Source organism: Pezoporus occidentalis, unplaced genomic scaffold (assembly GCF_034315485.1).
Source record: "Pezoporus occidentalis ecotype Australia unplaced genomic scaffold, CSIRO_AGI_Poc_V1 ctg192, whole genome shotgun sequence".
NCBI lineage: Eukaryota > Metazoa > Chordata > Aves > Psittaciformes > Psittacidae > Pezoporus > Pezoporus occidentalis.
In genome coordinates, this window is record NW_026913771.1 from 868,586 (window position 1) to 881,578 (window position 12,993).

At 38.7% G+C, this 12,993-nt stretch overlaps 1 protein-coding gene across 16 annotated transcripts in view; it reads left to right on the forward strand.

Annotated features, from left to right (window-relative positions):
- Positions 1 to 12,993, forward strand: part of BCAS3 (BCAS3 microtubule associated cell migration factor) — a 361,344-nt gene that overhangs the window by 70,573 nt on the left and 277,778 nt on the right. For all 16 annotated transcript variants that reach the window (XM_062617124.1, XM_062617125.1, XM_062617126.1 and 13 more), the window contains 2 exons: positions 456 to 539; positions 6,794 to 6,964. In XM_062617124.1, the coding sequence (XP_062473108.1) occupies positions 456 to 539; positions 6,794 to 6,964 (255 nt within the window). The remainder of the gene's footprint in view (positions 1 to 455; positions 540 to 6,793; positions 6,965 to 12,993) is intronic.

Below are 12,993 nucleotides of genomic sequence, written 5' to 3' on the forward strand. Positions count from 1 at the left end.
AGAGTAAACCCCATGTACATTCTGTTAAACATGAAGTTTAAAGTAGCTATTTTCCTTTGTCATCTCTTTGCTTGCTAGTCATAAAAAGGAGGGGAAAGCCACACTCGGATTCTTAGAATGTCTGATATTTAATGTTACATATACATGGCTAAAGCTTTTGATTATATTTATTTAAATTTATTTGTGGTATTGCTGCCAGACCAAAAATCCCACCATTTCAAAGTTTATGAATTCTTAGTGACTACTCATCTTGTAATTGAAAACTGGAGTTGAGTACGCGACAGTCTGGGTGGCACCCAGAAGATTATAAAAAGGGGTTAAGTGTCTCAGCAGGGCTTTTTGCTATTTGTAGGAAAAAACACACCACTGTACATGATAAATAAGAGCTATGGCAATGGGTTATGGGTTGGTGTAGTTTAATAGTAGTTACTCGGTCGCTGTCTTTCTTCTTGTAGCTGATCCGATGCCATCAATCCCGTGGTGGAGCCTGTGGAGACAACATTCAGTCTTACACTGCCACAGTCATTAGTGCTGCCAAAGTGAGTACATCATCTGCTGCTGGGAGAGGTTAGCATGTAAGATAATTATTAGGTTTCCCTGCTGAATTGTACAGTGTGTCATCGCCCCCCCCTCCCCATTCACACGAGAGGAAAACACAGTAAGAAACATGCTGCCCTTAGGTCCTGATCCTGCAGATCTCTGAGTAGCTGTTGTTTTTCACAAAGTATTCCTGTCCTTCTGAACTGACTGTTCTAAATTTCATGTGTTACAAGGAGCAATTTGTATTAGTGACCCCTCTTAATAGAAAATCATAGTAAAATGGTTTTGCGTAATGGCTGTTCATAATATTATAAGCTTACAAGATTAGAAATCAACCTTGTGAATTATTAGACTTTAGCGTCATGAAAACTGACTTTACAAGTGCTTGGTGCTTTTTGGACTCAATCACACTAGCATTATGTGTTTTAATCTCTCCGAAGGATGACAGCGCAGCACTGGAGCTAATTAATTACTTGGCAGCTTTCTTTGAAGGTTAGAGTTTATTAATGGCTGTTTACATAAAGGTTGCACTGCCTAGGTTTCTTAGTTCAGATGACGTTCTAATATCCCTCCCTTTCCAGAGAAATGTCTGGGGTTTTATAGTATCAAAAGATGACCATGGCTTGGAAAAATGCTGAGTGAGCCAAAGAGTATACAGAACTGTTGTTTTACTATCCCCATAACCTCCTCCTTTCCTTAAGGACTTGCCTGCAACATTTTGCCAAGTAATTCCTCTTTCACATACACGCACTCACAAAAGTGAGTTTTGGCACCGTCTGGCAAACTTCGTGCTGATTACAAGCTTTCAGTGTAACCACCAGCCTTTTCATTTCTGATATGCACAACAAAACAAATCTAATAATAGGAATTAAATGACAGCGCAGAACAGAAAGCTCAGCGTCACTGAAGAAAACAACAGTTAGAAGAACCCACAGAGAGACACAGGGCATGGTATCTCATGTGAAAACAAAACATGAAAACAAACATATTCTATTAGCATAGCGTTGGACACTGTCTCATTGTGGCTGGAGGAGGAGAAAAATCACAAGTTTTGTACATTGCTGAGGAGAACTTGAATTGCTGCTGTTCTGAAGACATCTGAAATTTGCTCTGTCTCTTTGCGCACTTTCACCAGCAGGGAAAAAACCAAACCAGGAGGGGAAAATCTCCCCAAACTCCTTCAATCTCAGCATCAATCACATGGGTTTTACAGCACAGATAACTGAAAAAACAACTGGCTTGGCGTGATCAGTTTTGATCAGATGTGGTAAAACCTTACAAACAGATCACTGTACTGCCAAAGCCAAGCCTGCTCGTAACTGAAGAGGAGCAAACAGGCCAAAGCTTTCTTAAAGCATATAGTGATTGTCAGAGCATTCCATTCGGTATCGAAGACTAAGCACTATTCTGCTTAATCTGTTTCAACAGCCTAAAAAAATCTAAAAGAGGATGATTCTATGATCTTTCATAGCCCTTAGCCCTAAAGACTTTGGATAACTAGGTTTTAAAGCCAGTGAGGACCATGATGGTGACCTTACTTGCTAAGTAGTACTAGGCAAGGATCATCATCCAGAAAATCCCACGTTAAGCTGAACGTATGCAAACACCAAAGTACTGCTGTTGCATGAGTAAGATAAAATGTTATAGTCATAGGAGAGGAAAGATTGTTGTCCTCTGCACAGAGATAAGGTGGTAGTGAAAGTTAGGGAAACAGATTATCGTAAGGACACAATCTCTATAGTACTTTGTATTCTGTATAGCATATTGCTTTTGCTCGCTACTGGCTCTGCGATGTTGCTGTAACAGATAAATACTAATATAGTTTTTAAATATTTGAGTATACCTCAGCCTTACTGTGTTAATTTGTTACTCATACCTGAGTGTGTAACACTAAATCTGAAATGTTTGATTTATTACTGATTTCATTGAATCGTGGCTCACTATCTAGCCTGTTTTCATCTCTGATAACTGAAATGCTGACTGTCTTGTTGCCAACTAATATACCCCAGATATCTGTTGGTCTTTGCCCATCTCATTACCTCACCATAAACTTCACTCCTTGCTTAAGTAAGTCTTCATTTATAAACCTCTACTGCTGTTCTATCTTATCAGCCTGCAAGGGTTTGTAATTCATTTGCTTTGATCAGCAGAGGTTTTAGCTGTTTTGAAAGTGGATGTCCTTTTCTGTTCCCTGCACTGCTGCTCTTTGGTTCAGAAGTGGTTCCATAAAAGTTCTTGTTTTGTCAGATTATCTTGGGTTACAGCCTTTTCTTTGGGTTCCAGTTTCTTATTGAAGGAAGTGAAAGAACCTTCACATAAAGCAGAAAGATAAAGCTGAGAGAAAAGAGTAATTTCAACAGGATCACTTTAGAGAATTACCTTTCAGATCCTCTGTAGAAGGTCTCAGTGGCAGTACAGAATATTTACTTTAGTGGTATTCCCTTTGATGAGAAATGGTTTTGAATGTCCTGGTGGGTTTCTCCTCAGTGTGGGGTTCTGCTGTGTGCTGCAGTTGATGCAGCAAATACATTTCTTCCTTAATCAAATAACTTCATACTCAGAAGCTCCCTGTTACCCGAGTAGCGAATACCAAGGTCAAAATTGTGATCGTGTTGGAGTGTGTTGTTTACTGGTGCCAAAACTCTTGTTATTCTGGTGACATTATGAAGAAATCCTTTATATCTTCTTCCCGTTTGCTTTGGTACTTTCTGGAAGGATTTTATTTTGAACATGGAATTGAAGCATCTTGCAAGAGCATTGCTTTCTGCTGTTGCTGGAAAAGCCCATGCATTTTTTCCAGCTCAGTCTCTTATTTTCATGTGCTCACATGTGTTTGGTGCCTTTCTGGCTGTTCATATTCTAAAAGGCTCTGATAACTTCTTTAATTTGGCCAAGCAGAAAATTTCTGGGAATAGAAAATGTGTCAAGATTCCAATTCAGGCAAATCCTGAGCAAAGAGAGAAGTGGATGTGTTTGAAAACCGTGAAGATATTCTTCCTCATAGTGTAAAGACTCTTTTCACTCTACCTGAAAACCACAGTAAAATGGCTGTAGGATGTCTTTCTCGGAATAAACCCCGGTATTACTTAACAGTATTAGTGATGGGAGAACATTCAGGTGACTGGTTTGAAATAAGTGTCCAAATGTAAAATTGTTCATTATAATTATCTGTATTTATTCATCTTGGATGCAGCAAGGAAGGGGAAATAGAAAAAGATGTTCTCATGTCCCCATGCTTGTTTTTAATTCTTTGTCTCATTGAAGAGAGGTTTGCTCTCACCATGTCCCTGCTTGAGTCACGTTGCAGCTCACTCTCTGCTTGAGGGGTGCTCCCACAGACCTTCCCTATCCTAGCGTATCTGAGTGGTCAAACTGGCTGTGCTGTTTAAGGTGAATTTCCTAAGAGGTTTCTTCCCTATCCTATCTCTTTTCAGAACCTGCAGCAAGAGCAGGGAAGGGAAACATCTTTGTGAAGCACGAGCATTTCAGCAAACATTTAGTTTGAACATGAATCTATAATCAATCGTGTGCTCGCTGTGCTCAAGCTAACCACGAGCCCCGCATACTGCTGTCTACCAGGGCACGTCTTTTGGAGCTCTTTCTGCTTTCTGTAGATTTTTCATCTGTAAAGAAATAAATCGTGTCAAATGTGTTTATTACGAGAAACAGGAACAAAATAGTGTTTAGTCACTGGAAGAATAGATGAACTTTGTTGGAACAGAACAGACTGCATTTTAGTTTTAATTCAAATTCTACTTATTTTTCTATTAGGTGAGGTATGAGTGCGTACATGTATTTTAATTAAATATGGCTTTCTATTTGAAGGAATGTGAAGAGTCTTATTTTTAAGTAGATAGTGTACATGTGGGCATCCATATAACTTGTGTGTGTGCACAATGTGCATTGCTGCTTACAAGAGAAACTGGATCAAATATTCTCATTTATAAAGAAGTTTGCATCGGCAGGTTCCCATCATTGGCAAAGGAACTGGGACAGTGCAGACTTTAACCTATTTCATTTAAAATGTATTTGGTCTGTCAAATGTCTAGCGTCAAATTATAAACCAAGTTCTTCTCACCTCATAACTTCTTTAGTTGATTCTTTCTCCATATCTTTTAATCCTATAGTGGTAAAGTGATTTAGCAAAGCCTGCATCTGTTTTCTCTTGTTACCTGATAACTTCTTAATGAGTACTAACAGCTTATGTGAGAGCAAGGTCATTAGCTCTAATGGATAGAGGGGACAGCTGATATGGCATGGGAAAGGTTAAAGATTACCAGGGAAGTTTTTGCAAATATACACATAGCACAAAGCAGTGAGTGCCGTAATGGTTTTGCACTGATATTTCTGAGCTAATGGCCCCGGCCACGTCTTTGTTCACCTATTCCTTCCCAGTAGTCCCGCAGTCACAGTCTAGCGTGTAGCACTAATTCATTTTGCTAGATAAGCATGTTAATTTTTTTTTGCTGGAGCGCTATGAATTTATAATGGGCACTTTGTCATCTGATTTCTGTTGTTATAATATTAAAGATACTTTCTAAAATAGGTCAATTACAATTCTTGGTCTTTTAACTTGCCACATAGTATTTTGCCATATAGTATTCCTATACTGATTTCTCTTTCCTGCTGTGTAAACTATCATTTTATATGATTTTATCTATTGGCCAGAAAACTGCCGTGTCAGGTTTTGTAAGGAAAGTTGAAATGCATTCCTGCGATGGCACTGGGGCTGGCTTAGATCTGTCCCTTGGATATCATTATCTGCTTCATTATGTTTTTCAGTCTTCTGAATTTGCAGCTGTTAAAATTAGTTTTATTCTCATTTGTTGTCTCTGAGTATAAAAAGAAATAATAAGAAACAAATGGCAGGATATTACTAAAGACTTTAAACCCCAAAGACATTCCTGTGATAAAGGCACGGCTCGATTTTAAGTGGTAGTATCTCCATTAGCATTAATGGGGTAAGTACATCAGCTGAGGCATCTCAGAGGTTAATCAGGCTTCCTGGCTAGATCTTGCCATCAATACAGTGTGGCGCCTAATTCTGTTGGCCCTTCAGAGGTTTTCCTGACAACACACTAACAGACTTTGTGTAAGTCATTTCCTATGAATTATTAAAACAAACGTTTGGCTGCTAATTGATGAACACTAATGTGTTTTCTAATCACTGCAGTTTGAGATTTTAGCACTAAACAAAGCAGTTGCAATTGATTTGTGGCTGCTTCTTGGTTTCAGCCTGTGATGCGTACGGTTTTTTCCTTTTCAATTTAGCAGGCAGCTTAGCTTGTCTTTTTAGTTAAGAATTGGCTTCTTACAGTGTCATTCCGTTCTGATCTCTTTTGCTATTTCTTATTTATATTGCATAATAAATCAGCTCAATTCTTTCTAGGCAAATAAGGCGCAGTCCTTGATTCAAGGAGAAAATGTTTAACGTTGTAGTTTGGGTTGTTTTTCTTTAAATCTCTGCCTCTCCCACTGTGGGTACCCTTGCTCTTTCTCCACATAAAATCAAACAGCATAAAACCAGTCTTCAGCATCTTTAGATTATAAAAGCTGGTGCAGTGAATATGTTTTGAAACCCCCATCTGGAAAACATGCGGACTGTGGAAAGTCACATTGTTTGTAATGGGATATGGGTCTACTTTGTACAGAGCTGTCCTTTCTAGTACCTGGAGTATGGCGTTCGTACTTTTGCTGGGTTTCAGTCCCATATTCAGTTTTAATGCTGCAAGAGGCATAACTGCTGAGAAACGAATCAATGTGTCTCTCATATCTATCAAAGGCCCAATTCCATGTCTCTTGCAGTTGTGCAGAAGACATAACTATTTCAGCATTAAGCATTAGCGGCTATAAGTATTTCTGTGTGTAACGCTGCCCTCCGCACACACTCATCTTGGTTTCTCCATGTGATTCTTATAACTATCTACGCTCTGTGCCTCTTGGAGTAAGTAGATAACGATGTTAAAGAAAGAAATAACATTTAGACAACATTAAAATATTTCTTTTTTTAAGACTGTTTTGGAAGCTAAATTGCAAAATAGAGGTGAATACTTCAAATCAATAGGATGCTAAATTTTTTCAAGCTGTTTCTTTCTGTACAGGCTTTTGCAGCCTATGCATCACTTATTAAAATATTTCTTTTGTCTGCTTCTGGTGTGCAGAGTCATATTGCTGTATATTCATATTGTTGAGAAAAAAATCAAGAGAGATCCATAAACCAACTTTAAACATTATTTATTGGTTCTCTTTATAGACGATAAAGACTGGACTTACGATGGTTGGGAAAGTAGTTACACAGCTGACAGGGACGCTGCCCTCAGGAGCAACTGAAGAAGAAATTTTAGCTCATAGCAACATCCGTCGAAGTCCTCTGGTGCCTGGAATCATCACCATCATTGACACAGAGACAGTTGCAGAAGGGCAGGTAATACAGTGTGCACCGAAACAGAATGTGCGTTCGTTGTCAGAAACATCGCAGGAAAATGTGGTTTATGCTTTACAAAATGAAAAATAGATGAGATTTTTGCTAGGTCAAAAACTTTTACAGACACACGCAGCTGTGATAAAGTCCTATTTGGGACTGAAATTAAGCCAGAATATATATTGTCCTTAGAACATATTTATGTGACACTTTGACAAGATCAAGTGTGAAGTGTCACATTCTGTCTCGCTAACACTTGTTCATAATTGACGTTGATTTATGCTGATCAGTTGAAATGTATATGTAGTCTGATTATTAATATAGAATGTGTCTGGAAAATGTGGGTGTTTAGAAATACGGTGAATTGTTGAATTCCAGTTTAAAAAAGATGATGAGTGGAGCTGGATATTCAGTATAAAAGCTTCTGATTTTACAGACATTTCAAAACTAGTGTGTAATCAAGTACGATGCTGGTTTGTGAGGGATATGCTATGTACTCTCGTACTAACAACACACAGGACAGTGCGCCAGGCAAAATCATTTGTTAAAAGATCCATGCCGTTATCACACAAACTTGAAGTTGTTTTGAGGTGTCCTTAGGACAGAGGGGATAGCCGCGTCTGTTTGTTTGTTTCTGACAATCAGGTAATGTTGAAGTGTCTGGTCCTGGAATGGGTGTTTTTGCAGGACTCCCATGCACTGCATTATTGTGTAACCAGGCTGTAAAACAGACTAATGTTCACATTTATTGAATTTAGAAAAAGGAAAAACAGTTTCTTTTCTTTTCCCCTACTTTTATGATGCTTATTGCAGGTAAGTTACTAAGTATTAATGACAAATCAGCAGTGAAGCTCTTTTCTTACACGAAAGGAAAATAGAATATCTTACTTGAAACCGAGCAAACCAAAAACCCCAGTCTGCTGCTTGAGCTGTGGTTGTTCCTGAGAGCTAGCTGTGGAAGTACTTAGCCAAGTAATGTTACATTGAACGTGGATTGTTCATATAATGTTAACGGCCTTTTCTTGCAAAATTAAAACCGGAGAAAAAGCAAAAAGAGGAGAATAAAAAAAGGAATGTATTTTACTTAAGATCTTGAAGTCTTAAAATCACTGATTTTTTTTGGCTACTGGGGTTTGTTTTCATTTCCTGAAAAAAAAAAAAAGGTTCTTTTGGCTCTTCTTATACTGCCAGATAAAAAAAGAAAGAAAGAAATTTTGCTTCATCAATTTCTCATGAAGCCGTGTTTAATGCGGTCATTACTTGTGGTGGTCATTGTCTGGGCTTTGATTCTTCTGCATGGGCCTAGGGGGAAAAAAGAAGATGTATCTTAGGTTTTTAAGTCTTGTTATGTATGATTTAGAGGTTTTATGAACTTGTCCTCTGACCTTAGCAATAGTAGGGAGCTATCAAGCCTAAAGGGCACTATGGAAAAGTAGTTGTAAAAATGATAACGCTTGCGTTGTCCAAATAGTGCTGCTGTAACATAAATAAGCCATCAGTTGTAGGGAAATAATTTTTGTCTTGAATCTCTAGGGGAGGAGGCTCTAAGTTAGATACCCGAGTTTATTTCTGTGCCTCGCATTCCTATTGTTGTCATCTGGAGTTTTAAAATTCATCACTTATTTTCAGTGCTGAGACTTACTCTCAGGACTAGCTCTAGTTGGGGGGGGTGGGGGTTCTCCAGGAAAAATCAAATCATCTTTCATTTGCATTGTTAGAATTTCGTGGTACAGAAGATTTCTCAACAATCAGTTCTTACAGAAATGTGCATTTAGCAAAAGGAAAGTTGATTAAAACCAAATACAGTTTGTACATGGGTTGAATAAAGACTCTTCTTGGACCTTGCCCCAGTAAAGAACCTTCTGATGCAAGGAGTGTCATGTGTCCCCACTGAGTTCTTGTCCATCGCTCCAGCCAGGTAGGAACAGAAGTTTCTGCACACACAGTTCCATTGGAACATGATTTTAGCAATTGTGTGAGCTGCTGTGTCCTGAGGTGCCTGGCAGGGATCCTATGTCTGTGTGCTGATAGAAGCAGGCAGACCTGTGAGAAATGGCATGCTAGTTCAGATGGCACCTCTTTGTGCTGGCTGGGCAGCCCTGGCTGGGTTTTATAGCATAACTGAGTGAAGCTTCAGCTCAGGAAAGCAATTTAGCAAGCCTGACCTTTAGATGATGTGAGTCGTTTCACTGAGCTAAATGTGCTTGCTCGTAGGCTTCACTATAAACTCGTGGCTGAGCATTGTGCTGGTTTGAAATCTCTATGGCTCTTTGAGCCACACAGGTTTTTCCTCATTGTATTAATTTCTGTAGTTGTTTTACTCCTCTGTGGTAAATTGGTTTGCTGGTAGTGGTCATCCAAACTGCACTGTTACTGCCATGGTGGTTGAAATAAAAGAGTGATTGAGCAGATTGAGTAATGCAGAGTTCATTCAGCCTCACCTGTGTTGAAGTGTGTGCTGTTCAGCAGCATGGCATAGTTTAATCTCAGTTTTCTTGCTGATGTGTGGCAGTGATTTTTCTAAAATTATTGGTTTATAATTCCAGTTTTCAGATTCCAGGGAGAAATAAGAGATCTGGGTGGGAACAAAGAGGCACTTGGTGGCATTCTTGCTTCCTCCTGGTTTGGAATATTCACTGCTGCTTGGATAGGGATGCTGGTGGATGGCAGTGCCCGTTACAAGCATCAGTCTTCCTAAACTGTCTGGGACACCACAAGAATTAGTAGTGCCAACTTGTGTTTTCTGGGCTGCATTAATAGTTTGAAAGCCTTGCATCGCTTTCATTAGAGATTTTTCTGGCAACTATGTAAATGTACTTGTGTGTGTGTGCATGGTTTTCAGAGGTTGTCAGCCTGATCGTAAATGGGGTTTCAGAAGCAGAAAGGAGTTGTTTTCTTATCGTCAGCGAACTCCTAATGTAAGAGGAGTACCTCACCTCCTTCAGGTCACTAAAGATTTCTATCTATCTGCATAGCCTGACTAAGAATTTGGGTGTTGTGATGAAATTTCTAAGTGATAAAATATGTCATTAAGGTAATGAATAGTAAAAATAAATGGAAGCAATCTGTTTTAAAAAGAGAAAGAAAATGGAAGAAGAGGACAGTAAATCTTAAGGCGAGCAAATGGGTCCTTTTGAAGGAGAAATAAGGACTTGTTTTTCAGTGGGGAAGCAGTTGAGGTTTTGTTATTAAGTATATCTATGTGAAGGCTTGCAGAGTAATGATGCATGTGCCTATCCGTTTACCTTGAGCACAGCAACACAGGTTTTAAAGGAGTGAGCTGCTCTGTGCGTGTGTACAGACATACAGATTTATTTGCCAGTAGGATAATTAAGGAACATATTTTGGACATAAGCCAGAAGGACTAACTACAGCTCTGTGTTTTCCCCAGTTTTTATTATATCTGCCATTTAAAAGGTAGCAATATAAAGAATGTGAGATGGAGCTCAGTGTATTTCATTAAATGTACTGCGCAGAGGTCGAACTGCTCGCTCACCACTGAAAAATACACAGTTAAAGACCAAAGAAATCTTCTAATGTAATCTTGCAGGATTAAATCTGTAGGGAAAATCTTTTTAATAAGCCTTCTGAATGTAGATCCAGTAGTAAAATCTCATACCCATCAGTTCTTTGTATGATAGCTCCTACTTTCATAATCAGTGGCACGTTAAGAAAATGTGAATTATGAGACAGTTAAAGAAATGCAAAGGAATGTAGAATTATTGAAGTTGGCTGTCGTGATATGTTTGTAAAGGGAGTAAAAATAGTTATCAAGATGCCCGAGTAACTCTGTGGCAAGCCCAAGTATGTTAACAAGGTTGTGTGCTTGTTTAAACTGCCTTCTGATGAAGTGTGAGCGAACTTTTCAGCTAGATGCAGTGACTATTTGTTTGAATCCGACAATTAGTGGAAATGGATAAAACAAAAGCTGTGCAGATGTCCTCTTCTTCAGTGATCGAGATTAAATGTGTAAGCCTTTAGTGGCCTGAGTTTTAAAGAAAAATGATATTCTTTCGACCTTTGTTTCTGTATTCTTAATTAATTCATCAACTCGGCCACCCACATGTAGGCTGCAATAATGACCTCTCTCCAAAGTCGCCAGCTTTGTGCCTGAATGTAAATCTGTTAAACATCTAACATTTAGTTGACAGAGAAATATGTGGTCATTTGAAAATCCAAAACTCGATTCTCAGGGCTTTTGATAGAGCGCTGTGATTGATGAGTGTTGCTCTCACAGCTCATCCAAGATTCGGGAAAATACCTGAGGAAATCTTTAAGAAACAGCTTACAAACCCAAGATGGCATGTTGATCTTTTCATGGTTTCAAATGTGGTTGGTGCTTGCTTTTTTTTTTCCTGTTCCCTATTAACTTTTTATTGCATTAAGAAGGAATTTTCAGAAAAAAACCCTGGAGACTGCTGCAGTTTCAAAAGTTCATTTTCCTTTAGTAAGGAGTTAATAACGATTGAAGCAAATAAAGTTGCTTATCGGGAGCAGGAATTGTTGTGAAATTTTGGTCTGAAGCAAAAAGAAGCTAAAAGAATAAAGCAAATTCAATAATAAAACTTTAACTACACGTGTAATTTCACTGTCATTAACACCAGTGCTTTTATTTTGAGAACAGCTTTCACAAAGGCTAATCTGATGTTCTGATGCTCATATATTTGGCATCAATTTTCTTCACTTTTTATATCTACGTGTATTACAGAAGAATCCTTTTTATATATAAATATAAAAAGAGCAACAGGATTCCCTCAGAGCATAATACTGTCTGCCTTACTTTTATTAAAGGGGATCTGTTTTTTGTCAAAAAGACATTTTTGTCTCAGATAAATGGTTCAGGCTGAGCACAAGGCTGGTTTGAGTTTATGCTGGATTCTATTAAAAGGAGTGCAGTAGTTAATGCCACAGATCTATCACTTTTAGCCCTTTTCCACTGATGTTTGACCTTAGCTATAAGTTGGGGGGAGGCTAACGGGGGGGGGGGGTGTCAGTGTGAAAGGGGTGGGTTTTGTGCTTAGGAACTGAGGCCAACACTGCCCTAACTTCAGCTATTTAAATCAATGCAGGTCTTAATGAGTGTACATACAAAGATCTCTTTATTATATACTATTCAGATTTATAAATATTGCCCAACCTATTCGTTTTTATGATGATGGGATTATTCTTTCTTAATTTTATTAAGAGTAGGACCTGCTTGATTAGATTTGTGTCCGTTTGTATTTGTGTTACTTCCATGTTTTATTTAAAAACATGTCTCTACTGGGATAAGTAGTGTAATTTGCCTTTAAAGATTAAAATAATTGAAGTCATAATTACAAGTGGCTTCTGTTCAGCAGTATGGAAAATAGAATGAATGAAGAAAAATATGGCACAGGAGAAAAAAGCTTTGGCTTCAGCTATCTCATGCCCTCAAAGCAAACACTGTTTTCTGATAGTAAATGTAATGATCCCCTAGGTGTGTTGTCTCTTTCTCTTTCATAGTGAGATAAAGAGGGCTTGCTTCATCTTCGATTAACTCCAGTGTGCTGTTGAACTTCATAGAGCTGGCTTCAGTGCTGCAGCATCGGCTTTGTGTGTCCAGCTACTGGCTCTCTTAGCTGGGCAGCCTTTTATTGAACATAGTGTTGCAGCTCTCTTGATAAGGTACTATTTGGGTATCAGGAGTAGACTGAGTGCTTCTTTGCAAGGCCATCTTGGTACAAGAGCCTTTGTTTCTTGGTGGTGGTTGTTCTTAAAATGGTGTTTCTCCCTGTAATGGTAGGGAACTCTATGAGGAAGATAGTTGAGCATCCTCGTGACCCTCAGTGACTGTGCAGTTATAAAGGTAATGCTAAGATTTATGAAACTTTTCCAATGAGAGAATTCGTAAGGTCTTTTAATAGAAGAGCGACTGGAGGCCACCACCTTGGGGAATGAAGCCTACTTGGGATGATAAAGATTGCAGCCTCAGGATTCCTGTGGGCTTTGTCTGCAGCGTGTGCTGGGAAGCTGAATGAGCTGCTTCCTTCGAGCTTTCTGACAGCACTTGC